Genomic DNA, 27,635 nt, shown 5'->3' on the forward strand with positions numbered 1-27,635 from the left:
TGCATAAAAAAATCAAACACCTAAATATAAAATCTAAAATGATAAATATGCCCTAATAAAAAAATACGAATAAAAAAGGGAATAAGAACAAAGAAAACCATGGTGCCCATCAATGGATAAATGTGTAAATTGTGGTATATTCATACAATGGTACACTACGCATCAATAAAGAACAATGATGAATCTGCGAAACATTTCATGACAGTGAAATTAGTTGCAAAGGGGCAAATATTGTATATGACCACTATTATAATAGTTTAAACAAAAAATATTCTTTGATGGTTATGAGATGGGGGAGGGAGTGAGGAAGAGGGTTTTCACTAATATAGATAACTGTTTTAGGTGAAGGGAAAGACAACACACAATACAGTAGAGGTCAGAGCAACTGGACTAAACCAAAAGCAAAGAAGTTTCCTGAAAAACTGCTTCAAAGGCTCGCGTAGCAAGAGTGGGGTTTTGGGGACCATGGTTTCAGGGGCATCTAAGTCAATTGGCATAATAAAATGTATTAAAACATTTTGCATCCACTTTGGAAAGTGGCTGCTGGGGTCTTCAATGCTTAAATTATGAGCACACGGGAAAGGGCCACAGCTGAACAGTAGGATGTAGACCTCGAATTCTCATAAAAAGAACAGACTTAAGGGTCTGACTGAGACTAGAACTGTAAAGGTCATGGCCCGCAGACCTGCTGTTGGCCTAGGACTAGGACAGGGAATGGACTGGAGAAGATGGTAGACAATGTTACTGGAGGTCATTGAAAAGACAGGAAAGAAAGAAAAGACCAAGATGGATGTCAGAGGAGACTCTGAAGCTTGCTCTTGAGCGTTGAGCAGCTAAAGCAAAAGGAAGAATTAATGAAGGAAAAGAACTGAACAGAAGATTTCAAAGGGCGTCTCGAAAAGACAAAGTATTTTAATGATATGTCCAAAAAGCTGGAGATGGAAAATCAAAAGGGAAGAACACGTTCAGCGTTTCTCAAGGTGAAAACTGAAAATTCAAGCCTCGAGTTGCAATAGTGAAGGATTCCATGGGGAAAATATTAAACGATACAGGAAACATCAAAAGAAGATGGAAGGAATACACAGAGTCATTATACCAAAAGGAATTAGTCGATATTCATCCATTTCAAGAGGTGGCATATGATCAGGAACCAATGGTACAGAAGGAAGAAGTCCAAGCTGCTTTGAAGGCATTGGAGAAAAACAAGGCTCCAGGAATTGATGGAGTATCAATTGAGATGTTTCAACAAACAGATGCAGCGCTGGAGGTGCTCTCTCGTCTATGCCTAGAAATATGGAAGAGAGCTTCCTGGCCAAGTGACTCTAAGAGATCCATATTTATGCCTATTCCCAAGAAAGCTGACCCAACTGAATGTGGAAATTATAGAACAATATTAATATCACACGCTAGCAAAATTTTCCTGAAGATCATTCAAAAATGGGTGCAGCAGTATATCAAGAGGGTACTGCCAGAAATTCGCGGTGGTTTCAGAAGAGAACGTGGAACCAGGGATATCATTGCTGATGTCAGATGGATCCTGGCTGAAAGCAGAGAATACCAGAAGGATGTTTACCTGTGCTTTACTGACTATGGAAAGGCATTCAAATATGTAGATTATAACAAACTATGGGTAAAATTGGGAAGAATGGGAATTCCAGAACACTTTATTGTGCTCATGAGGAACCTTTACATAGATCAAGAGGCAGTTCAGACAGAAGGGGATAGTGATTGGTTCAAAGTCAGGAAAGGTGTGCGTCAGGGTTGTTCTTTCACCATACCTATTTAATCTGTATGCTGAACAAATAATCCGAGAAGCTGGACTATATGAAGAACAGGGCATCAGGATTGGAGGAAGACTCATTAACAACCTCCTTTATGAAGGTGACATAATCTTGCTTGCTGAAAGGGAAAAGGGCTTGAAGCAGTTACTAATGAAAATGAAGATCAAGATCACGGCCTTCAGTATGGACTGAACCTGAACAAAGAAAACAAAAGTCCTCACATCGGGACCAATGAGCAACATCATGATAAACGGAGAAAAGATGGCAGTTGTCAAGGATTTCATTTTACTTGGATCCACTATCAACAGCCATGGAAGCAGCAGTCAAGGAATCAAAAGATGCATTGCATTGGGTAAATCTGCTGCAAAGGACCTCTTCAAAGTGTCGAAGAGCAAAGATGTCACCCTGAAGACTACGGTGGGCCTGACCCAAGCCATGGTATTTTTAATCGCATCATATGCATGTGAAAGCTGGGCAATGAATAAGGAGGGCTAAAGAAGAGTTGAAGCATTTGAATTGTGGTGTTGGTGAAGAATATTGAGTGTACCATGGACTGCCAAAGGAAGGAACAAATCTGCCTTGGAAAAAGTGCGGCCAGAATGCTCCATAGAGGCAAGGATGGCGAGACTATGGCTTACATACTTTGGACATGTTGTCAGGAGGGATCAGTCCCTGGATAAGGACTTCATGCTTCGCAGAGTACAGGGTCAGTGGAAAAGAGGAAGACCCTCAATGAAGTGGATTGACACAGTGGCTGCAACAATGGGCTCAAGCATAACAAGGATTGTAAGGATGGTGCAGGAGCGTGCAGTGTTTCGTTTTGTTGTGCATAGGGTCGCTATGAGTCGGAACCAACTTGTCGCCACCTAACAACAACAGGTGCCTAGTGTAAAAAAAAAAAAATATAGTTGGTGCTTATCAAATGCCCACTGATGGATGGTTAATCCTGTACCAGGATGGGCATGTATCAGCTCTTGATAAGTAATTACAGTTTTAGGAAATAATAATATTGTATAATTCCCTAAACTGTACAGTCCATTTTTGCATTACCTCGTTTTATTACTCATGCTTTCAGTTTCCAAAGCATCGTTACATTATAGTATTTGATTTATGGTATGTCCTCAGTTTATCATTTTTCGTATTGTTGTTATTGCTCCAGCTTCTGTTGCTATTGTCATTGTAGTTTATTAGGTGGATGAATGGAGAGCATGAAAATAAGTAAATATTACCTGTTTTAAAGATGAGCTTACTGTAGTTTAGAAAGGTAACTTGTTCAAAGGCACACAGTTGGAAATTGGTTGAGTGAGGACTAGAACCCAAGTCTTTTGGACTTCTTGTTCTGGAAGCAGTGAGTGTAGATCATTATTTGAAGTGCCTTCCAGTGAAAGAGGGATAAAAATGAACCTAATAAAGTCAATATTTAAAAAGTATTTGTATACGTTGGAAGTAAAAGCAATGGATCCTACAGAAAAGTAAAGATTCCCAAAGAGGGGCAATATCAGCAGTTATTCCTTTTCCTATGTTTGCTCATGACCTAATTAGCCCTTATGTACTTTTTCTAAGGGTAATATTAAACTGTGTAGGAATTGGATGAGAGTATTGCCTTTCCTAAGAATCATCACTTTGGTCATATGGTAGCCCCAACCATTAATCGCCCAAGATATAAAACTTTAGTGATATTTTTAACTCCTCTTATCCTTCCAATTTGATTTGTCCCTCCTCTCCACTTCTATTGGCACTATTTTGTTTCGAGCCCTCCCTATTGCTCTTTTAGGCTTTTATGACAGTCTGCAAACTATCCTCCTTTCCACCGTTCTCTCTGCTTTCACATTCATCTTTCACATTGATCTTTCACACTGTGTCTAGTGCTCCACAACTCCTCTAGTCTGATTTTTAGCTTATCTCCTCACTGTTTTCCAGGCTTTTGCTCTTACTTCTATTATGGTACATTTATCCTGTGGTAAAGGAGCCCTAGGTGCCCTGGTGTAGTGCTTAAGCATTTGGCTGGTAACCGAAAGGTTGATGGTTTGAAGCTACCAGCTGCTCTGTAGGAGAAAGATGTGACAGTCTGCTTCCACAAAGATTTACAGCCTTGGAAACCCTCTCGAGCAGTTCTACTCTGTCCTATGGGGTCTCTCTGAGTAGGATTCACTCGACAGCAGTGGGTTTTAAAGGAGCCCTGGTGGAGAAAGATGCGACAGTCTGCTTCCACAAAGATTTACAGCCTTGGAAACCCTCTCGAGCAGTTCTACTCTGTCCTATAGGGTCTCTCTGAGTAGGATCAACTCAACAGCAGTGGGTTTTAAAGGAGCCCTGGTGGTACAGTGGTTAAGTATTCAGCTGCCAACCAAAAGTTTGGCGGTTTGAACCCACTAGCTGTACCAGCTGCCTTACAGAAGAAAGATGTGGCAGTCTGGTTCTTTAAAGATTTACAGCCTTGGAAACCCTATGGGGGCAGTTCTACTCTGTCTTATATGGTTGCTATGAGTTGAAATTGACTCCATGGCAATGGTGTCCTGAGGCACAAAGCATATAGAAAAGGCAGGATAACTGCTTGATGCTCTTTATATACCATTTTCTAAAATAATGAGCTGGTTGTTCAGCATCCTCCAAAGATGACCATCGATATTTTTTAACATTATTATGAAGTCATATATTTAAATACATCTGATGTATTTCAATCCATTGTAGCCATTATCCTTACTGATGCTCAAATTATCCCATATTTGGCCAGTGGGAGCTTAAGTAGGCTCTGGTGTCCTTTAGGCATGGCCCTAAATAGTCTTGCATAGTTTCCTTGCTTTCTTGTATGATGAGATATTTCAGGCTCATCTTGTACATTTTCTGTTTCAGAGCCTAATCAGCACCCCTCCCCCACCTTTTTTTTTTTTTTTTTAAAGAAGTCCTTGTTAATTTTTTTCGAAAATTGTGTTTAGATACCAGATTTATGTGCCAGGGTGTTATTGCTACTAGGTTGGTCATTGTTTCAGGGCCTTTCCTGGAAACAGATAGCTTATAGTTTTCTTTTAAGATAAAATGTGTCATGAGTTCACGTTGACAATTCCAATTCAAATTTAAGACTACAGAGTTTTTACCTAACTTCATATTACATTCGTATCTCCTTTCAACAATGCCTAAAATTTTAGGTTTCAATGACATCTACATAATTGTTTTGTTTATCGCACCATACATACATAGCAGCCTCAGAATTACCATATCAGCACAACCATGAGCAACATGATTACTGAAAGCAATTTTAGACTCTTTTTGTATGTGCTGGTCTTTTTGTCCTCCTTAAGACTATGCTACTAGAAATGTACAGTTTAATTACTGTTTTAAAGTCACTTGAAATAGTTTTTCTTTTTTTGTGGTGCTGTTATTCCAACAGGACATACAGTTGGGTTAATTTATTTGATTTTACTTTTCAAATATGTTTTTCAAATTTAATTTTGTTATAGAATTAAGTAAAATATATTTGCACAGTTCCAAAGTCGAATCTGCAAAAGAAGATATATCCAAAGAAGCCAAATTACTATCCCTTTCCTCTCCTCATATAGGTAACCATCCCTTTCCTTCCTTAGATATCACACTGTGCACACTATTTTCCACTGAACTTTTTTGGCTTAAGAATATACCCTGAAGATAACTCTGCAGCAGTATTTGGATATATTCATCATCCTGTTTTATAGCTGTCTAATACTCCATTCCACCACCTGTCAGTTTGTTGTACCTTGGCGGCTTGTGTGTTGCTCCTATGGTGTAGTCTGTGCCACCAATATTTCAAATAGTAGCAGGGTCACTCACCCGTGGTGGATGGGTTTCAATGGAGTTTCTAGATTAAGAGTAGAAAGTCAGGTCTGGTGGTCGACTTCCAAAAACTAGCCAATAAAAACCCTGTGGATCACAACAAAAGATTGTCTGATACAGTGCTTTGAAGATAAGCACCCTAGGTTAGAAGGCATTCAAAATATACAGTGGCTGTATAAATGGGCTTGAGCATACCAATGATCGGGAAGATGGCTCAGGGACAGGCAATATTTATTGCTGTTATCCATTGTTGTGGATATTGTGTCAATCTATCTCATTGAGGGTTTCCTTTATTTTCCTTGATCCTCTAGTTTGCCAAACATCATGTCCTTTTGTAGCAATTGATGTGTCCAAAGTAAGCGAGCCAAAATCTTACCATCCTCGCTTCTAAGGAACGTTCTTGTTGTATTTCTTCTAAGACGGATATTTTCATTTTTTTTGGCAGTCCATGATATATTCAATGTTCTTTGCCAACGCCACAGTTTGAACACATCAATTCTTCTGTATTACTTTTTCATTATCCAGCTTTTGCATAGAACCCTTGAATGCTTTGTGATGACTCCTGATCGTCCAACTGCTTAAAATTTAAAAAAGTTGTCGCTGAAAAAAATCAGTAATATTGATGCTGTCTTTATTAAATTTTTTTTTATCATGAACTTTGCGTTAATTTTGATTTTTATCTTGATCACTGAGTTTTTAGCACCCCTTCTGTCCTAGTGGTTAAGGGCTCAGCTGCTATCCAAAAGTTTTGTGGTAGTCTGTTTATATAAAGATTCCAGCCATGGAAACCCTATGGGGCAGATCTACTCTGGCTATAGGGTTACTATGAGTAGAAATCAACTCAACAGCAATGTGTTTGGATGTTGGTTTTTGGTTTACTTTTTGAGTCAGAGGCAAGTGCTTCACTCACCACACCCCAGTCCTGGCCCTGTAGCTATAAAAGATTTTGGAGAAAATTGGAAAAACCACTAAGGAGTCTCAATTGAGAATGCCTTGCAAGTGTCTGAAAGTTTTCTTTCCACTTTAAAGAAAACAAATTTGTAAACAACAATCCATGCATTTATCATGGTGGTAAGGTAAACTTAGAAAATAAGATCCCAGGATCCAATTAGCAGGCCTATGCTTGAAGATAAAACCTTGGTTGTAGATCAAAAGAGTGGGGAGTAAAGATACATTTTATGTTTTAGGTTAAAATGAAACAATAAGGAAAATCATAAATGATTTCTACTTTAGCTTTTCTGATTCATCAACCAACAATGGGCCTGAAGGTTTCCTGTAAGATTGCTTCTACTGTGGCAATGAAGGCATGTAGAAGCATAGAGCTTCCTGCTCTGCCCTTCTTGCCTTCTTTCATTGTGTTAAATTTGCTAAAATTATCTGTTATGGGTCCAGAAGAAATGATTCTTTTATTTGGACCTGAATGCTGTATTCCCTTGAGTCCCTTGCATAGTAAAAGAGTGACCTAATTCATAAGTGAAGTTTTATGTTGGGAAGCTGTGTGTTTGGAATGCTACTTTCTAGAGAGTTCTGATTGTTGGACTGCTACATAACAGTTTTTACCATATTTGAAAGTCACTTAGGAATAGCAGATGAAACAAAACTCAAGTAAATGAACTGTGCAAATGTGATCAGAACAGGTTTTTTTTGTTTTTGTTTATAATTTAATTGACTCACATGGATTTTGACGGAATGGGGATGTTAAAAAGTACTGTATCTTTTAAAAAGTAAATTTTTGTTTTTTTAATATGTTGTGGAAAAATCTGATGAAGACTTAACAGGACAGTTTACAGGTGAATACAAGAGGATTCTTATTTCATTATAAATAGGTGATCATGTAGCTGGAATGCAATACATTCTTCTTGGTCAGAAAAAGCGGTATTGTATATGTAATTAAAAAGAGTCATCTGTGTGAGTTAAAAATTTTTTTTTCACAAAAATATAGTCATAAAAGGTTTTAAACATCTTCTATTCTGTTGACCTAAGTAGTATTTGGAACTGATTAAAGTGTCCTGTTTAATGCTTTTTCTTTTTTAAGAAACACCATATTAAATTTATCTGTGATAAGAAAATACTTTTATGACTTTTTGCTGTTCAGATGTTTAGTGTATCAAGCTTGAATTTGAGATTTCAGCTCTAGATTGGTTTGAAAACCATGATCCTTTAGCTTAAAGGATTCTTGTACAAAGACAATGGTTCATTTTTTTTCTCTCAACAGCCTAGAAAAGTATCGAGCAATGAAAATGATGCAATGCCTCTAAATTTCCCAAAGCACTTGGAACTTGAAAATATTTCATTATATCAGAGACATATGCATTTTAAAGATAGGTTGCAAATCTCATTTTGCTTGGATAAACAGTGTTCTGGTAAGGTGATTTTGGAAAACTTGGTGGCGTAGTGATTAAGAGCTACGGCTGCTAACTGCACCCCTTGGAAACTCTTTGGGGCAGTTTTACTCTGTCCTACAGGGTCACCATGAGCGAGAATTGACTTGACGGCAACGGGTTTGGGTTTTTTTTTGGTAAGGTGATTACAATAGTATAAGACCACTTAAGAATTTTTCCCTTTGGAGCATGGAGGGGGAAACTGAATTATTATGTCATGCTACCACGGAGATGGGAATAGGCCAATAACCTTGCACCTGTTTGCTTAAACCCACCCCAAATTGAAGCTTTAGTAGATGAAAAGATGAGCTGAATCAATTTCCTTCCTCACTGAAATGTGCAATAATTTTTTTTCCCCTGAATTTTTACATAGACTTGATCTTTTTGTGGGCACTTTTCTTCTTTCTTCTCCTTTGTCTTTCTCTTGTTTTTAATTTTTAGCAGGGAAAAAATAGAATTTTACATGGTAAGATGAATCAGAAAGATTTTATTCTCTTTTGAAGGTAAAAATTTGGGAAAGAACAATAAGGTGTGCCACTAATATGTTTTTGACATGACTGCAGATTTCCTCTAGGTTTCACACACATACAGGCACACTTGAGGTTTGAACATCTTTTCATATGCTTATTCTTTTTGTTCTCATTCTTCTGTTGAAAAGCCTGTTCATATACTTTCCTACTGGGTTGTTCACCTTTGTTACTGATTTTTAAAAATACTTTATATATTCTCAATATTAAACATATGCCTGTTAAATGTGTTGGAGGTTTCCCAGCCCTCCCCCAACTGTTTTTGGTCTTTTAATTATGGTCATTGTGTTTTATGTCATATAGAATTATAACTATTTTTTTAAATAGTGTTTTATTGTGTTTTTGATGAAAGTTTACACAGCAAAGTAGGTTCCCATCTGACAATTTCTACACAAGTTGTTCAGTGACATAACTTACATTTTTCACAGTGTATATACATTCTCATTAATTGTGTTCTGGCTGTTCCGTTTTCAGTATTGTAGTTTCCCTGCCCCCTTGTCTTCTCATCTTTGCTTTAGGTTAGCTGTTGGTTTTTCAAATGGTTTAAATGATTTTTTAATATTGCTCCATACTCTCAGATGATATCCTTTATTCTGTCTGTTATTTTGCTAACAGGTGACCTCAGGAAATAGCTTTGGTTCTAGGTTTAAAGAGTGTATCAGGGCGATAGCCTCAGGGAGTCCTCCAGTCTCAACTGGTCCAGTGAATCTGGACTTTGAAAGAATTTAAGTTTTGTTCCACATTTTTCTCCCATTCTATCTGGGCCCATCTTTTGTGGCCCTGATCAGAACAGTCAGTAGTGGTAGCCAGGCACCATCTAGTTCTTCTGGATTAAGGGTAGATGAAGCTGTGGCTTATGTAGGCTGTTAGCCCTGTAGACTAGTTTCTTCTGTGACACTTTGGTTTCCTTTTCTCTTTTGCCCCTAATGAGTAGAGACCAATAGTTGTATCTTAGATGGCTGCTCAGGAGCTTTTATAGACGCAGATACTACTCACTTCACTAGGATGCAGAACGTGAACTTTATGGTGTCAGTTGACTGAGTTGTCCTACGAAACTAAGGACCTAAGCCTTCAAACCCAGAAAACCATTCTAACAAGGTATTTAGTTATATCTGAGAAGTATCTGTAACTGGGTGCATTATGAATATATATGCATACACACATCTGTATGTACATGTACATATAGATACTTCTATCTGCTCACATACGTACTCCCGTGTACCTACCCATACACATATATTCCTATGTACCTGCCTAAGTGACCATACTCTGTTTTTGGTTATTGTTGGTGTTGTTGCCAAATTATATGTGTCATATTCTTTAGCACAAACATCCTTTTCTCTTGTGCACTTCTTAGTGGCATTGTTTACTTTGGTCAAGCTGTGCTTATTACACCCACATTCCGTGCTACTATTCCCATCATATAAAATAACAAGTATCTACAGTCTAGAGAGTGAATCCCCCTCCCCCTTCACCCATCCCTGGTAACAACCAATTAACATTGGTCTCTGTGTATATATCTATTCTTGGCTTTTTATAGAAGTGGGATCATACAATATTTGTCCTTATGTAACTGACTTATTTCAATGAGCATTATGTCTTCCAGATCCATCCGTGTTGTTTTGCAAACTCATCATTGTTCTTTGTGGTTGCATAGTATTCCATTTTATGTATGTACCGTATTTTGCTTATCCATTTATCTGTTGAAGGGGACTTAAGCTGTTTCCATTATTTTGCTGTTGTGAATAACGCTGCAGTGAACATTGTTTTGTTACGTGCTGTCCAATTGGCTCTGACCCATAGCAACCCCATGTACAACAGAACAGAACACTGCCTGGCCCTGCACCATCCTCATAATCATTATGCTTGAGCCCATTGTTGCAGCCACTTTGTCAATCTATCCCATTGAGGGTCTTCGTCTTTTTGGTGGACCTTCTACTTTACCAAGCATGATGTCCTTCTCCAGGGACTGGTCCCTCCTGATAACATGTCCTATGTATGTGGGAAGAAGTCTCTCCATCCTTGTTTCTAAGGAGCATTCTGACCGTACTTCTTCCAAGACAGATTTGTTTGTTTTTCTAGCAGTGCATGGTATATTCAATATTCTTCACCAACACCATAATTCAAAGGGGTCAATTCTTTGTTTTTTTTTGATTCATTATCCAGCTTTCGTATGCTTATGAGGCGATTGAAAACACCATGGCTTGTGTCAGGTGCACTTTAGGTCCTTAAATTGTCATTGATATTTTTTTAACACTTAAAAGAGGTCTTTCACAGGAGATTTGCCCAATGCAATGTGTTGTTTGATTTCTCAACTGTTGCTTCCAGGGGTGTTGATTGTCGATCCAAGCAAAGCGAAATCCTCGACAACTTCAGTCTTTTCTCTGTTTATCATGATGTTGCTCATTGATCCAGTTGTGAGGATTTTTGTTTTCTTTATGTTGAGGTGTAATCCATACTGAAAGTTGCAGTCTTCGATCTTCATCAGTAAATGCTTGAAGTCCTCTTCACTTTCAGCAAGCAAGTTTGTGTCATTTGCGTATGTCAGGTTGTTAATGAGCCTTCCTCCAATCCTGATGTCACATTCTTCTTCATCTAGTCCAGCTTCTGGGATTGTTTGCTCAGCATACATATTGAATACGTATGATGAAAGGATTCAGCCCTGACACACACCATTCTTGACTTTAAACCACGCAGTATTCCCGTGTTCTGTCTGAATGATTGCCTCTTGATCTATGTACAGGTTCCTCATGAGCACAATTAAGTGCTCTGGAATTCCCATGCTTCCCAGTGTTATCCATCGTTTGTTGTGATCCACGCAGTCGAATGCCTTTGCATAGTCAAAATAAAACACAAGTAAATAGCTTTCTGATTTTCTCTGCTTTCAGCCAAGATCCATCTGACATAATTAATGATATCCCTTGTTCCATGTCCTCTTCTGAGTCCATCTTGAATTTCTGGCAGTTCCCTTTTGATATACTGCTGCTGCAACTGCTTTTGAATGATCTTCAGCAAAATCATACTTGTGTGTGATATTAAACATATTGTTTGATAATTCCCACAATGTGTTGGTATACTTTTCTTTGTAATAGGCATAAATATGGCTCTCTTCCAGTCGTTTGGCCAGGTAGCTGTCTTCCATATTTCTTGGCATAGACAAGTGAGCACTTCCAGTGCTGCATCTATTTGTTGAAACATCTCAACTGGTATTCCATCAGTTCCTGGAGCCTTGTTTTTCACCAGTGTCTTCAGTGCAGCTTGGACTTCTTTCTTTAGTATCATCAGCTCTTGATCGTATGCTACGTCCTGAAATGATTGAACACTGACAAGTTCTTTCTGATACAGTGACTCTGTGTATTCCTTCTATCTTCTTTTGCTGCTTCCTGTGTCATTCAGTATTTTGCCCAGAATCCTTCACTATTGCAACTAGAGGCTTGAATTTTTTCTTCAGTTCTTTAGGTTGAGAAATGCCGAGTGTGTTCTTCCCTTTTGGGGAATACAGGTGTGCATGTCTGCTCATGTCACTTCTATTAGATCTCTATGGTATATAGCTAGGAATGAGGTTGCTAGTTATATTGCTAGTTTTTTTTTAGGAAGTGTCATACTGTTTTCCATAGTGGTTATCTCATTTTACAGTCCCAACAGCAATGGATCAGGGTTCCAATCTCCCCACATCCTCACCAGCATTTGCTGTTATCTGTGCTATTTTAGCTGGGATGAGATGATATCTCATTTTGATTTGCATGTCTCTAATGGCTAATGATCTTGAGCATCTTTTCATATGTTTGTTGGCCACTTGAATTTCCCCTTTGGTGAGGTATTTGTTACTGTCCTTTGCGCAGTTTTTAATTGGGTTGTTTGTCTTTTTGTTGTTGAGTTGTTGGAGTTTTCTATATATTTTAGAGATTAGACTTTTATTAGATATGTTATTTCTGAAGATTTTTTTCCAATTCTATAAGTTGTCTTTTTACTCTTTTGATAAAGTCTTTCGATGAGCATATGTGTTTTATTTTTATGAGGTCCCAGTTATCTAATTTGCCTTCCGCTATTTTTGCATATTTAGTAATGTTTGTTAGCTTATTTTTATTATGAAAAAAAAAAAATAGGTCCCATAGTTTTGTCCCTTTATTTTCTTCCAGAAACCTTATAATTTTAGGTTTAACATATAGGTCTTTGATCCATTTCAAGTTAGTTTTTGTGTATGGTGTGAGGTATGGGTCCTGTTTCATTTTTCTGTAATTGGGTATCCAGTTTTGTCTGCACCATATATTAAAGGGACTGTTTCTTCCATATTGAATGGATTTTGACCCCATGTCAAAAATCAGTTGTCGATAAATGGAAGGATTTATTTCTCGGTTCTCAATTCTTTTACACTGGTCTGTGTGTCTGTCATTGAACCAGTATCAGGCTATTTTGAGTACAGTGGCTGTATATTATGTTTTGATATTGGGGAGTGTGAGGCCTCCAACATTGGTCTTCAGTAGTGCTCTGGCTATTTGGGACCTCTTTTCTTTCCATTTAAAGTTGGTCATTAAGTTTTCCATTTCTGTAAAGAATGATGTTGGAATTTGTAGTGGGATTGCATTGTATCTGTAGATCACCTCAGGTAGTATTTCTATTTTCACCATATTAAAAACCCTTTCAAGACCTGTGGGACATAAGGTATCCTTCTGAAATGCCTGAAATTTAAAAATCCTGAACAGGAGCCTCATTTTTGTGTAGCTTGAGCATTGTCTTTTGTGATGCCTCCAAGATCTGTGCATTTAAAAAATTTTTGGTAGTTTTGCCTTTATTTCTGTGAGATAAGCCTCCTCAGTATGTTTCTCAGTTACTATGTTCTCATGAGAATGTACTTATCATGAGAATTAGCTATTGTCTGTCTTCATTTGGTCTTAGTGGCCACTTTCTCCTATATGCCATTCATTGTTTCCAGGTGTTACTGGCTCCCTTCTTTTCTAGCTTCTGAACAGTAAAGCCCTTCCAATAAGGGATAGTGCATTGCAGTGGTACTTTTTAAGGGAATAGTTATTTCTATTCTGTGTTCAGTCTTAGGGCCCAGTCACTGCTTCCATGTGTAGCAAGTGGAATATACTGCAGTGAGCAGTTTTGCAGTATTCCAGGGCATGTGTTTCTGCTTCTTAGCTGTTAGTACTGCTTTTGTTATAATAAAGAATACATAGTGGTGGTAATTTTCCTAAGATTCAAATTCATTTAGTTTTATTTACTTTGCCTGTAAGTACTGCTTTTGCAGTAATTATGAATGCATTGCAGTGGTCATTTTCCTGAGATAAAAAATATCTTGTGGCTTTATGTATTTGCACTGTAAGAACTGTTTTTACAGAAAGGAAGAATGCATTGTACCATATTTTGAAAAGTTTCATGAAAATAATACAAAGACTAAAAAGGAGACTAGAATAAAATGTATGTACAATCATTGCCAGATGCCTTCATGTTTTACAAATTTTCAAGAAATAAAATTAAAAAAATTAAAAAGCCTGATTTCATCATTGAGTCATATTGACAGGATTTATGTTGTCCAAAGTCCCCTGGGACATATGTGACCCCAGGTAGTATTGAAATCCATAATGCATAATAAAAATTCTGAAGTGGTCCTTTGATCAGCATGCCTTCTTTAGTGAAAACACATAATATTTACAAAAATTCAAAGGAGAAAATAATTGGCTCTTGAAAGGGTTAAATCTTCCAGCCCATGACCATGGAATGTCCTTCTATTTATGTAGGTCTCTTTTAGTCTCTTGTAGTAGTGTTATATAATTTTCATTGTATAAGTCTTTTATGTCCCTGGTTAAAATTTCTTGTAATGTAGTTCTAGTGGTTACAAACTCTCTGAGCTTTTGCTTATCTTGGAATGTCTTGATTTTACCCTCATTCTTGAAGAATGGTTTTCCCAGATATTGTATTCTTGCCTGACAGTTCTCTTCTTTCACCACTTTGAATATGTCATTTCATTGTATTCTGGCCTGCAAGGTACCTGAAGAGAAATATTGGCATATAAGAAGCCTGGGTGGTGCAGGTGGTTTCTGATCAGCTGCTAATCTAAAGGTTGGCAGTTTGAACCTATCCAGTGGCTCCTAATGATAGAATACAGCCAAGAAAATCCTATGGGGCATTTCTACTCTGTAACACATGAGTCAGAATTGATTCAATGGCGACTAACAACAAAAAGAGTAACAACATTAAGAACAATCTTATTGGGGATCCTTTGTATGTGACTGTTCATTTTTTCTTGCTGCTTTCAGGATTCTCTCTTTTCTTTAGCTCTAGAGAGCTTGAGTATAATATGTCTTGGTATGGATTTCTTTGGGTTTATTCTATTTGAAGTTCATTGAGCTTCTTAAAGTTTTAGGTTTACGTCCTTTGTCATAGTTGGAAAAATTCTGTCATTATTTCCTCAAATTTTCTTTTTCCTCCCTTTCTCTCATCTCCTTCTGGGATTCCCATGATGCATATGATGGTTCACTTGATGTTGTTCCATGATTTTATTAAATTTCTGTGAGCAGCCTGGAGTCTTCTTTGTTGTTCTCCAGCCTGTATAATTTTGATTACCTTATCCTGTAGTTTGCTTATTCTTTCTTCTGAGTGCTCAAATCTCTGTTTAGTCTTTCCAATGTGTTTCTCATTTCAATTATTGTCTCTTTCAGTTTTCATATTTGTTTTCTTTTTATGGTGTCTATCTATTTGAGTCATGGTGGTGCAGTGGTTTAAGTGCTCGGCTGCTAACCAAAAGGTTGGTGGTTCGAACCTACCAGCTGCACCACAGGAGAAAGATGTGGCAGTCTGTTTCCATAAAGATTTACTGCCTTGGAAACCCTATGGGGTAGTTCTACTCTGTACTATAGGGTAGCTATGAGTTGGAATTGACTTGACAGCAGTGGGTTTGGTTTTGGTTATCTCTTTATTTAAATTCTCATTTTATTCATGCATCTTTTTCCTGTTGTCCTTTAGTTCTTTGTCTGTGTTTTTCCTCAGTTCTTTTAGCTTATTTTGTATTATATTCTTCCTATCTCTTTTTTATTCAGGCTTCCATAAAGGTGATTTTTCTCCATTCATCTTGTTCACATGAATGGGCCACTCTTCCCAGTTTCTTTATGTGCTTTGTGATTTTTTTTTTTTGAAGCTGGTGCATCAGTTTCTTTATGTGCTTTGTGATTTTTTTATTGAAGCTGGTGCATTATAATTTTACGAGGTGTTAGATTTCTTGATTCTTCCAAGTTTTTGGTGGTACTGACATTGCTAGTTTCTGGAAGAAACTCCACCCTTTTTCAGTGTATGATATCTTTATTTCAAAAACTCCAGACCAAGGTTTCTGCCTTTAGTGGTTCCCAAACAGAACAGGGAACACACATTAATTCACTCTACAAGGGGCACTATCCTCTTTCTTTGGTTATTGCTCCATGTAAGCTGCATGTCCGTGACCACATTTTCAGTCCTTTAGCAGCTTCCAAAGCGTTCAGAAAGCCTATACCAAATAAACCATCAGTGGGGCTATGTTAGCCCTCCATCCTTGTTCACTGCTGTTTTTCCTGGTCTGTGAGGGTCCACTTATTTCAGAGCCAGAGATTGGAGCCCTTCCCATGTTCAGGCAAGCTCTGCATTGACTGGGACTGTGGCATGTTTCTTTCTGCCACACAGTAGTGGGAAGGGCAGACATACTCCGAAGGACTCCCAGAGACATCTGTACTATCAGTTTTGGAGCCAGAGCTCCTGACCCTTCCTTGTGCACAGATAAGCAGAGCCTTGGCTGAGGGGATGGGCTTTGTTGAAGCTGTTAGTCTGCTTGCCTCCCAGGCATCTGTGAGTTCACAGAGCCAGGAATGGGAGGGGGAGGAACAGTGGACTAAGCACTTATCCTACAGTTTGGGACTTGCCATTGATTTAGATCTACCTACAGCTCCTTGTTACTGTCCTCTGTCCAATGATTCAGAATCCCTCAGGTCTGAGCGCAAATTTCTTGTTGTGTTTCTTAGTGTAGTTTGGGGAGGGTCAGCAACTTATTTGCTTATACCTCCATTTTCCCAGAATTTGGGTTTAGTCTTTCTGTTAGGGTTTTAGACCTAGAAATGACTGTTGTAATACTTCCATGGGCCCCTAGGTTGTAGTTTGAGATGCTGGTCAGGAGGAAACCGGGTAGCCTTATCATTTACATAAAATGTGTGTCCTGAAATCAAATTAGTTGCAACCTTTATTACAGTGCAACTGGCCTTATTTATTGTGTTACAGATCTTGGTAGGGGTGCAGATGTGGAAGCATACCACATAGACCTAGCCATTTTTAGATTTACTGTAGGGAACAATCACTACCCATGTTAACATCAACTAATTTAGTGTTGGACTTTTTCAGTGCCACAGGCTGGAGGGGAGTGTGGTAATCTTTGTCAGGTGTGAAAGCTAAATCATTCTGTAATCTAACATTATGTGACATTTTTGAAAATCAACTTTTGTAGAGCAAACTATATACCAGAGAATGCTATTCTGTTTTCTTCAATTCAAGTTTTTTAATTTTGAGGTGATTTTTAATTTTTAGTGATCCTGCTATGATTTAAGCTGTGCAATTATCTGCAATTTTTCTACATTTTGTAGTTTTTTAATTTCATAGTATTTAGCACTTTCCATGAGCATTTCTGTCAGCTTTATTTTCTTATCACAGTACTTACCAAAATTTTATTCAAAGACAATTATAGAAAATCCTAAGATTTATTTTATATAACTTCAGTTTAGTCCATAAACTGAGTTCACTTAATATGGGTGAAATTGGTTAGCATATGTCAAATCTCATTTTTTAAACCATTGATTCTTGGACAGGATCAGGCAGAGAGAGATGATGGGTTTTAATTAAAAACTAAGCCATAAACAGGAATCTGTAAATGAAATATTAGCTAACTATATAATTGGTGCTTAAAAAAATATTAAACTTTTGAATTAATTGAAATAAATACTTAAGAGTAAAACTGGTTTAACTCATGCAAGATATCTCAACTGTTGGAAGTAATTTCATTTCTGATGAGCTAAGTAGAATATGTTTAAGGGCAAAACCATGATTAGGTCTTTGTCAGTTTTGTGCTCTGAGTAATGATTAGTTTCCGTTTTATTAATAAGGGCATCATGGCAGGGGAGAACTGCATCTTTTTAAATACAATTCTTGTCTGGTTATATTTTTGTCCTGTCTTTTTTTTTTTTTGCTTTGAAAAATTTTCTTTTTTGATCCTAGCTGCTTTTTTTTTTAAATTAAGATGAAATTCACATACATATAGTTAACTATTTTAGCGTGAATAATTCAGTAGCATTTAGTTCATTCATGAAAATGTTAATTGCTTTATATGCTGGCCTTTTGTTTTGTGTCTTATCTACTCACACAGTCCTACTTCAGGATAATACCTTACACAGTTTTGTTTCTTTTTTAATAAAATATATGAAACATACAGAAAAGCATAGCGGACAATATAAGAAACACCTATGTAACCATCACTTAGCTCTGTAATATCTTAACATTTTGCCATATATACTTCAGATCCTTAACAAAAAACGAGTTTAAGGTGAAGCTCCTAGTGTATCCCTCTCCAAGTATGTTCTCCTCCCTCCTCTCCTGAGGTAACTACTATTGTAAACTTGGTGTCTATTATTTCCAAGTATGTTTTTATGCCTTCTTTACATCGACTCGTTGGGTTTTTTTTTTCCTACATGCATGTGCATATACATATGTAATGTGTATATGTGTGTATACATATATACGTGTATATAATATTGTCTTACGTATTTTTGAGATTTGTATAATCAGTATTGTATTTCTTCAGTTTGCTTTTTTTTTACTTAATATCATACTTTTGAGATTTGCTTGGTGTACTATTTCCAATTATAAAAACAAAATGTCAATTCCCTCCACCCTATATCTTCCACCAGCTACAACCCATTTTTCTACTTTTTATTAAAGCGAAACTCTCTAAAAGAGTTGTGTGTACTTGTCTCCTCTCTCTCCTTTCATTCTGTTTCCAACCCACACTACCTGGCCTTTATCACCATCATTACATGTAGATCACTCTTACCAAGATCTCCAGTGACCTCCACATTACCACACCCAGTGGTCATTTCTCAATTCTTGTCTTACTCAGCCTCTCAGCAGCATCAGCACATTTGATTATTCATTTCTTCATATAATATCCATCCATATTCCTTCTCACTAATGCAGGATATAAACAACCTTAATTTTTTTCTGCGGGTGTGCCAATTTCATACGTGAAAATGGTACCTCGTTTTAAGTTGCAGTTCTTTGTTTATTAATGATTTGCATTTCTTTTATGTGCACTTTCTATATACATTATTTTCCAACATTTACTATTATGTTATATTGTTTTTTATTGATTCATGTATGTGTGTGAGAGAATCATTAGTCGTTTGTTGCTCGTCATGTATATTGCAAATATTTCTTACACTTAGTTTATCAAATGCTTTTTTTGACTTGGTGGTATTTTTGAAGTACAGAGTTTCAATTTTTTCTATAATCAGATTTAACAGTCTCTTCCTTCGTGTTTTGTGGCTTTTGGGTCCTGCTTGTTTTATCTACTACCCAATTATAAATAATTTCATGTGTGTTTTATTTTGATATTCTTTCAGCTTCATTTTTTCCCTTTAAATCTTTGATCTACCTGGAATTTATTTTAGTGTAAGAAGTGAAGTAGTGTACAACCTTCCCCCCTCCCCAAGTGGCTATCCAATTGTCCCCAAATCTTTTTCCATTACTGGTTTGAAAGGTCACATTTACCATACAGTCATTGCCCGAAATATTTTATCACAAGTTTTTCAAAAGAACGTATTCATTTTGTTTCACCTTCAAACCACTGCAATCTGGTTCCCCCACCTACAGTGAAACTGTTTTTTAAAAAGGGTTACCAAGGACCTCATAGTTGTCAAATAAAGTAGCCATATCTTACTTTATCTCAATAGAACTTAAAACTGTTGAATATTCTCAAACCACTCTTCTTCCTTAGCTTTTATCTCACACTTGTCTTAATTTTTATCCTATCTGTTCATCCTTTTCTTTGCTGGCTTGTCTTCCTGTGTTTTTTTTTTTTTTTTTTTTGCTTGCAGTGTTCTTTGAGATTCCACCTTTTCGAGGCAAATACTCTGCTAAGTAATATTTCCTAGGCTTATTGCTTTTGCTGTCGTTTAACTGGCTAAATATCCCTACATTTATATTTTTAGTTCCAACGTAATTCCAGATTTATATTTCCAGTTTTGTATCGGACACTCTATTGTATGTCCCATGGTATTCAATACGTCTACATCAAACTCATTATTCTCCTTGCTTTCAATATTTTTCCTACTTTTGTATACTGTACCTCACTTGATGTCATCACCATTCGTCCAATCACCTAAACAGATTTCTTGATTTTGTCTTTGATAGCTCCTTATCCCTTTAACATCTGTCAGTGATCTGTCAGTTACTAAGTCCTAGTTCTCCCTGGCTAATCCGGTAGCTCTTGGCTAAGCCCTTATCTCATGCATTGACTATAAAAAACAAAAACAAGAAACAAACAAACATAAACAGTTGCCATTGAGTTGATTCTATCGAGTAGATTCATGGTGACACTATAGAAGTAGTCAATTTACTGGTCTCTGTACTTTTAGTTTATCTGTCTCTAATTCACCCTCCATATTGCATACAGTGTAATACTTTTCTAATACAAATATTTCATCATACAAGTTCACTATTTTAAAACATTTGAAGCTCAATAAAAGTTAATTAAAAAAAAAAAATTTGGTTTTCTTTGAAATACCCCATAAATGGATCGCATGCATTTACTACCTCCTCCTCCTTAAACCTTACTAAAATAAGAATAAAGAAATAAAAAGGGGAGAATTCTAAAGGACAAAGAGAACACGTGTGGAAACAACAAATGTAAAGTCAAAATTAATTTTTTACTTGCAGCAAAGGAAGTTACAACTTTGGTATCTCCCTCTACAGAAGCTAGGAGGGAAACAAAGCTTTTTTTTTTCCTATAGAACTCCTAATATCTCAAGACTTGGAGGCACCTGACCTGTGGAAGGCAGATAAGTCATGAGATTGAAAACCAGGGCTCATCATTGAAAATCTTTTTAATAAGTAAGTGACTAGAATTCTATGTTCTTTCACCCACTCCCTGATCCTCAGGAGACTAGAGATTTATTATCTGGAAAATTTGAATTGAAGAGCCCCAGGGTTAGAGATACCAGGTGTAGCAGGGTGATTGTTTGAAAAAAGGAGGTTTAGATAAAGTTTGCATACGTAACTTTGAGGCCTGTGTGTTCCACCCTGGATGCAATCAGTGAAAAAAAAAAAAAGCAGGGTATGAATTATTTATTTTTCACATTCAAAGCTTCCTAGTAGTAATATAGATGTAGTTATATTTTGTCCAACCACCTCTAAACTTGTGAGCCCTTCTCATGGACTTCTCAAGCACCAGGTTCCTCTGGTAACATAGAAATTAGTGCTGTATTTGTGTTCACTTTGCAACTGTTTGCCTGAAGTCTTCACTTCCAACTTCTCGCACCTAACCCAACTTCACACAAACTCCTCAGGTCTTTTGACTCTCAGCTTGATCCACTATTCTGTGTGTTGTTATTAGGTGCCGTCGAGTCACTTCCAACTTTTAGTGACCCTATGTACAACAGAATGAAATACTGTCTGTTCCTGTGCCATCCTCAGAATCATTGCTATGTTTGAGCCCATTGTTGCAGCCACTGTGTCAGTCTGTCTCTTTGAGGCTCTTCTTCTTTTTCTTTGACCATCTACTTTACCAAGCATGATATCCTTCTCCAGGGACTGGTCTTTCCTGAGAACACGTCCAAAGCATGTGAGATGAAGTCTCATCATCCTTGCTTTTAAGGAGCATTCTGGCTGTACTTCTTTCAAGGCAGATTTGTTGGTTCTTCTGGCAGTCCATGTTATATTCAATAGTCTTCGCCAACACCATAATTGGAAAGCATCAGTTCTTCTTCTGTCTTCCTTATTCATTGCTCAGCTTTCACATGCATATGAGGCAATTGAAAATACCATGGCTTGGGTCAGGCACACTTTGGTTCTCAATGTGACATCTTTGCTTTTTAACACTTTAAAGAGGTCTTTTGTAGCAGATTTGCCCTGTGGAATATGTAGTTTGATTTCTTGACTGCTGCTTCCATGGACCTTGATTGTGAATCCAAGTAAAATGAAACCCTTGGCAACGTCAGTCTTTTCTCCATTTATCATGATTTTGCTTATTGGTCCAGTCGTGAAGATTTTTGTTTTCTTTATGTTGAGGCGTAATCCAGACTGAAGGATGTGGTTTTTGATCTTCATCAGTCAGTGCTTCAAGTTTTCTTCACTTTCAGCAAGCAAGGTTGTGTCATCTGCATAAACGCAGGTTGATAATGAGCCTTCCTCCAATCCTGATGCCCCATTCTTGTTCACATAGTCCAGTGTCTTGGATTATTTGCTCACCATACAGGCTGAATAGGCATGGTGAAAGAATACAACCCTGACGCACACCTTTCCTGACTTTAAACCATGTAGTATACCCTTTTTCTGTTTGAACGACTGCCTCTTTGTCTAAGAACAGGTTCCACATCAGCACAATTAAGTGTTCTGGAATCCTCATTCTTTACAATGCTACCTATAATTTGTCGAATGCCTTTGTATAGTCAATAAAACACAGGTAAACATCTTTCTGGTATTCTTTGCTTTCAGCCATGATCCATCTGACATCAGCAATGATATCCCTCTTTCCACGTCCTCTTTTGAATCTGGCTTGAATTTCTGGCAATTACCTGTCGATGTAGTGCTACAACTGTTTTTGAATTGTCTTCAGCAAAATTGTACTTGCATGTGATATTAATATTTAATATTGTTCAATATTTTCTTCATTCTTTTGGATTACCTTTCTTTAGAATGGGCACAAATATAGATCTCTATTTCAGTCAGTTGGCCAAGAAGCTGTCTTCCAAATTTCTTCACATAAATGAGTGAGCACTTGCAATGCTGCATCTGTCTGTTGAAATATCTTAATTAGCATTCAGTCAATTCCTGGATCCTTGTTTTTTGCCGATGCCTACAGTGCAGTTTGGACTTCTTCCTTCAGTACCATCAGTTCTTGATCATATGCTACCTCCTAAAATGGTTGAACGTCGACCAATTCTTTTTGGTACAGTGACTATATATTCCTTCCATCTTCTTTTGATGCTTCCTGTGTCATTTAATATTTTGCTCATGGAATATTCCCTCAGTATTGCAACTTGAGGCTTGAATATTCTCTTCAGTTCTTTCAGCTTGAGAAATGCTGAGCATTTTCTTTAACTTTTGGTTTTCTAACTTCAGATCTTTGTACATTTCATTATAATACTTGACTTTGTCTTCTAGAGCCACCCTTTGATATCTTCTGTTTGGCTCATCATTTCTTCCATTTGCTTTATGTTCAAGAGCAGGTTTCAGAGCCTCTTTTGATGTCTATTTCAGTCTTTTCTTTCTTTCCTGTCCTTTTTAATGACCTCTTACTTTCTTCATGTATGATGTCCTTGATGTCATTCTACAACTTGTATGATCTTCAATCATTAGTGTTTAATAAGTCAGATCTATTCTTAAGATGGTCTCTAAAATTCAGGTAGTTTGTACGCAAGGTCATACTTTTGCTCCCGTGGACTTGTTTTAATTTTCTTCAGCTTTGACTTGAACTTGCATATGAGCTACTGATGATCTGTTATGTAGTCGGCCCCTGGCCTTGTTCTGATTGATGATACTGAGCTTCTCCATAGTCTCCACAGATGTAGTTGATTAGATTCCTGTGTTTTCCATCTGGCGAGGTCTGTGTGTATAGTCGCTGTTTATGTTGTCAAAAAAGGGTATTTGCAATGAATAAGTCGTTAGTCTTGCAAATTCTACCATGTGATCTCTGGCATTGTTTCTATCACCAAGACCATCTTTTCCAACTACCAATCCTTCTCTTTATTTCCAACTCTTGCATTTAATTATTAGTAATTATCAATGCATCTTGACTGCATGTTTGATCAATTTCACACTGTAGAAGTTGGGAAATAATCTTTGGTTTTCTTCATCTTTGGCTTTAGTCGTTGATGAGTAAATTTGAATAGTGTATTAATGTTTCTTTCTTGTGGACATATGAGTATTATCCTATCACTGACAGTGTTATACTTTAGGATAGATATTGAAATGTGCTTTTTGACAATGAATGTGACACCGTTCTTCAATTTGTCATTCTTGGCATAGTAGACCATGTGATTGTTTGAGTCAAAATGGCCCTACCAGTCCATTTCAGCTCACTGATGCCTAGGACATCTATCTTGAAGCATTCCATTTCATTTTCCATGACTTCCAAGAATCCTAGATTCATACTTCATAATTTCATGTTGCTATTATTAATGGATATATGCAGCCTTTTCTTCTTATTTTGAGTTGTGCCAGATAAGTAAATGAAGGTTCTGAAACCTTTATTCCATCCACATCATTAAGGTTGACTCTACTTTGAGGACACAGCTCTTCCGCAGTCGCATCTTGAGTGCCTTCCAACCTGAGGGGCTCATCTTTCGGCACTATATCAGACAATGTTCTCCTGCTATTCATAAGGTTTTCACTGGCCAATATTTTAGAAGTAAATGGACAGGTCCTTCTTCCTAGTCTGCTTTAGCCTGGAAGCTCCTCTGAAACCTGTGCCCCGTGGGTGACGCTGCTGTTATTTTAAATATTGGTGGCATAGCTTCCAGCAACAACACACAAGCCACCACAGTACAACAAACTTACGGATGAGTGGTGGAATTTTCTATATACTTGGTTGTTTTTTTCATGGATATTTGCTAATAATTTTACACAAAATGATGTCAATGCTATTTAGTTATTCAATATTAAAGTTTGTAGATGTTTTGGTTATTGAAATTTTTTAAAGAATCAGTTACTTAATTTTCATAAAAAGATGTGATGTGGAACCCCTGAGGGAGCAGGAGAACAGTGGGATGCAGACCCCAAATTCTCACAAAAAGACCAGACTTAATGGTCTGACTGAGACTAGAGGAATTCCGGCGGTCATGGTCCCCAAACCTTCTGTTGGCCCAGGACAGGAACCATTCCCGAAGACAACTCATCAGACATGGAAGGGACTGGACAGTGGGTAGGAGAGAGATGCTGATGAAGAGTGAGCTATTTGTATCAGGTGGACACTTGAGACTGTGTTGGTATCTCCTGTCTGGAGGGGGGATAGGAGGGTAGAGAGGGTTGGAAGCTGGCAAAATTGTCATGAAAGGAGAGACTGGAAGAGTTGACTCATTAGGGGGAGAGCAAGTGGGAGTATGGAGTAAGGTGTATATAAACTTATATATGACAGTCTGACTTGATTTGTAAACATTCACTTGAAGCTCAATAAAAATTAAAAAAAAAAAAAAAGATGTGATGTGACTTTTAGGTACGTGGACGTGCATTTTTTCTTTCTATCAAGAATAATATAAATATATTATAAAGGTAGCATTATGTGAAAACTCTTGTTTTGATTTTCATAGTAAATATTGGCTTCTTTTCCTCCTAAACAGGTCATAATCCAACTTTTAGAGGTGATGGATCATCTGCATAGAGGGGAATTGGTTGCTGCAGTACTACGTAACCGGTATATTTATGGAAACAATTTACCTTATAAATTATGTCTCTCCTGCCTATTTCTATATCTAACATAGTAAATATTCAATAAATATTTGTTGAATACCTGGCATAAAATAGACAGCCAAGAAATATTTGTTGCATGAGTGAATAAAAGAGTGAGCAAATGCAAAAAAATGGAATAAAGGATATGTAGTGATGATGTGTCCTGAGCTAATAAAAAATCAGAGAATGTAATTACAAATCATAATTTGGATAAATTTGAATACCTGAGATTCAGTCAATGGAAGGACTGATTTGCATTTTTACCTTTTAATACTATCAATGAATAAATACAGGCATCCACAGCTTAAGAATAGATATCCCAACCATGGGTTTTTTTTAAAAACTAGGGTTGCCCAGTGCTTGCATGTATATTTCTGCTGTTTAAAAATCCAGTGAAAACCATTTTAGGGAGACAGTATGAGAAATTTAGAGCTTCCTGTGATAATTTAGGATTTTAAATTCACGGATTAAAGAAACATAGCATCTGTTTTGAAGATGTGAATTAGTATCCCTTTTCCCATAGCTTGATTGTAAATTTTGGGTGAAGCATTTCAGACAGTATACTAGAGTTGTCTGTATCCCGGCTCTGACACTAGTGGTGTAGTCTTGGGCAAGTTCCTTAATTGCTTTGTACCTCAGCTTTTTCATTTATGAAACGGGGTTAATAATAGTATTTACATCACAGAGTCGTTGGGAGGATTATGTAAGAGTGTGTGAGTGTGTGTGTGTGTGTGTACCAAAAACAAACAAACCCATTGCTGTTGAGTCAGTAAATGGTATGTAAGTGCTAATATTATATTGAAATGTAAATGTGGGATTTAAATTTTTTAAATATAGTATTTGTATTTCTGAAGCACATTAAAATTTAGGTATGTCTTAAAAGAATACAAAAGGAAGAGAAAGGTTGAAATAGAAAGAAAACATTTATAGAGGCATTGTTACTTGGCAGATGTCATACTTGGGATTTTACATAATAATCTCATTTAGGAAATGTCACATGGAGAGTACCTATTCGTTGGAAATGTGTGCTATGATCTGTGCAAGGTTCAGACACTGACTAAAGCTGTTGCTGTTGAGTCAGTTCCAACTCAGCGACCCTATAGGACAGAGTGCCCCATATAGTTTCCAAGGAGTGCCTATTGGATTTGAACTGCTGATCTTTTGGTTAGCAGCCATAGCGCTTAACCACTACACCACCAGGGTTTCCCAGACACTGACTAACCAAAAAGCAAACCAAACCCAGTGCTGTCGAGTTGATTCTGACTGATAGCGACCCTATAGGACAGGGTACAACTGCCCCGTAGAGTTTCCAAGGAGCGCCTGGTGGATTCGAACTGTTGACCCTTTGGTTGGCAGCAGTAGTACTTAACCACTACGCCACCAGGGTGTCTAGACACTGACTAGAAAAAAAAAAAAATTTTTTTTTTTTTTTTACTGACTAGAGTTTTTTTTTTAGAGGCTGTAAAATAGACTTGCTCAAAGATACAGAAAGCACAAATGAAGAATATCATAGCAGAAAGAATGTGTGGCCATGTCGAATAAAAAGGTATACAAGTAGACAGAGGTACATTGAGAATTCAGAAAGGTGAATTGAGTGTGTAGAGTCTAAGCATTGCTGAATATCAAAAAAACAAAACTAAACTTATTGCTGTCAAGTTGATTCTGACTCATAGCCACCCTATAGGATAGAATAGAACTGCCCCCATAGAGTTTCCGAGGTACACCTGGTGGATTTGAATTGCCAATGTTTTGGTTAGCAGCTGTAGCTCTTAACTACTACACCACCAGGGTCTCCAAGAGTCTATATCACACAGTTTTGAAGATGAAATAGAAGGAGGGCAGGATTTCTTAAGGGCAAGTTGATAACTGAGGTGTTTATACAGTAAATGTATTTGATATCATTAAGATACAATTTCATATAGTAAAATACACAAACATCTTAAATAAATATGCGTCTTGAGATGTATATATATATATATATTTCAACATATACCTACATCTAGATAACTGCAACACAGGTTAAGACATAGAACAATTCCATCCCTTCAGAGAATTCTCATGTGCCCCTTTCCAGTCAGCATCCCCTTTACCTCACCTAAGGTAACCAGTATTCTGCCTTACTTATACATCATAGATTACCTTTGCTTGTTCTTAAACTTCATGTAAATGGAATCATACAGTGTATACTCTTTTGCATCTGGCTTCTTTTGCTCAATGTAATGGTATTGAAATCTACCATTAACTGCATGTATCAGTCTTTTGTTCTTTTTTTGTTGCTGTGTAGTATTCCATTGTTTAATTAGGCTACAATTTGTTTACCCATTTTCCTGTTAATAGACATTTAAGGCATATCCAGTATTTCACAGTTATGAATAAAGCTCTTATTGACATTCTTGTATAGATCTTTTTGTGGTCATATGCACTCATTTATTCTGGATATATACCTAGATGTGCAGTTGTTGGATCGT

General features: G+C 37.1%; 1 protein-coding gene across 15 annotated transcripts in view; it reads left to right on the forward strand.

The window, feature by feature from the left end:
- Window positions 1-27,635, forward strand: part of KLHL13 (kelch like family member 13) — a 168,546-nt gene that overhangs the window by 40,299 nt on the left and 100,612 nt on the right. For 6 of the 15 annotated variants that reach the window (XM_049872666.1, XM_049872667.1, XM_049872657.1 and 3 more), the window contains 2 exons: window positions 20,514-20,613; window positions 25,059-25,132. The exons of 2 other annotated variants lie outside the window; for them this stretch is intronic. Coding sequence is in view for 10 of the 13 variants with exons in the window: in XM_049872657.1 (XP_049728614.1) it covers window positions 25,083-25,132 (50 nt within the window). In the remaining 3 variants the exon portion in view is untranslated. The remainder of the gene's footprint in view (window positions 1-20,513; window positions 20,614-25,058; window positions 25,133-27,635) is intronic. 7 more of the 15 variants (XM_049872660.1, XM_049872656.1, XM_049872661.1 and 4 more) reach the window with 2 other exon arrangements.

The sequence above is a fragment of the Elephas maximus genome, chromosome X (genome assembly GCF_024166365.1).
Source record: "Elephas maximus indicus isolate mEleMax1 chromosome X, mEleMax1 primary haplotype, whole genome shotgun sequence".
Classification (NCBI taxonomy): domain Eukaryota; kingdom Metazoa; phylum Chordata; class Mammalia; order Proboscidea; family Elephantidae; genus Elephas; species Elephas maximus.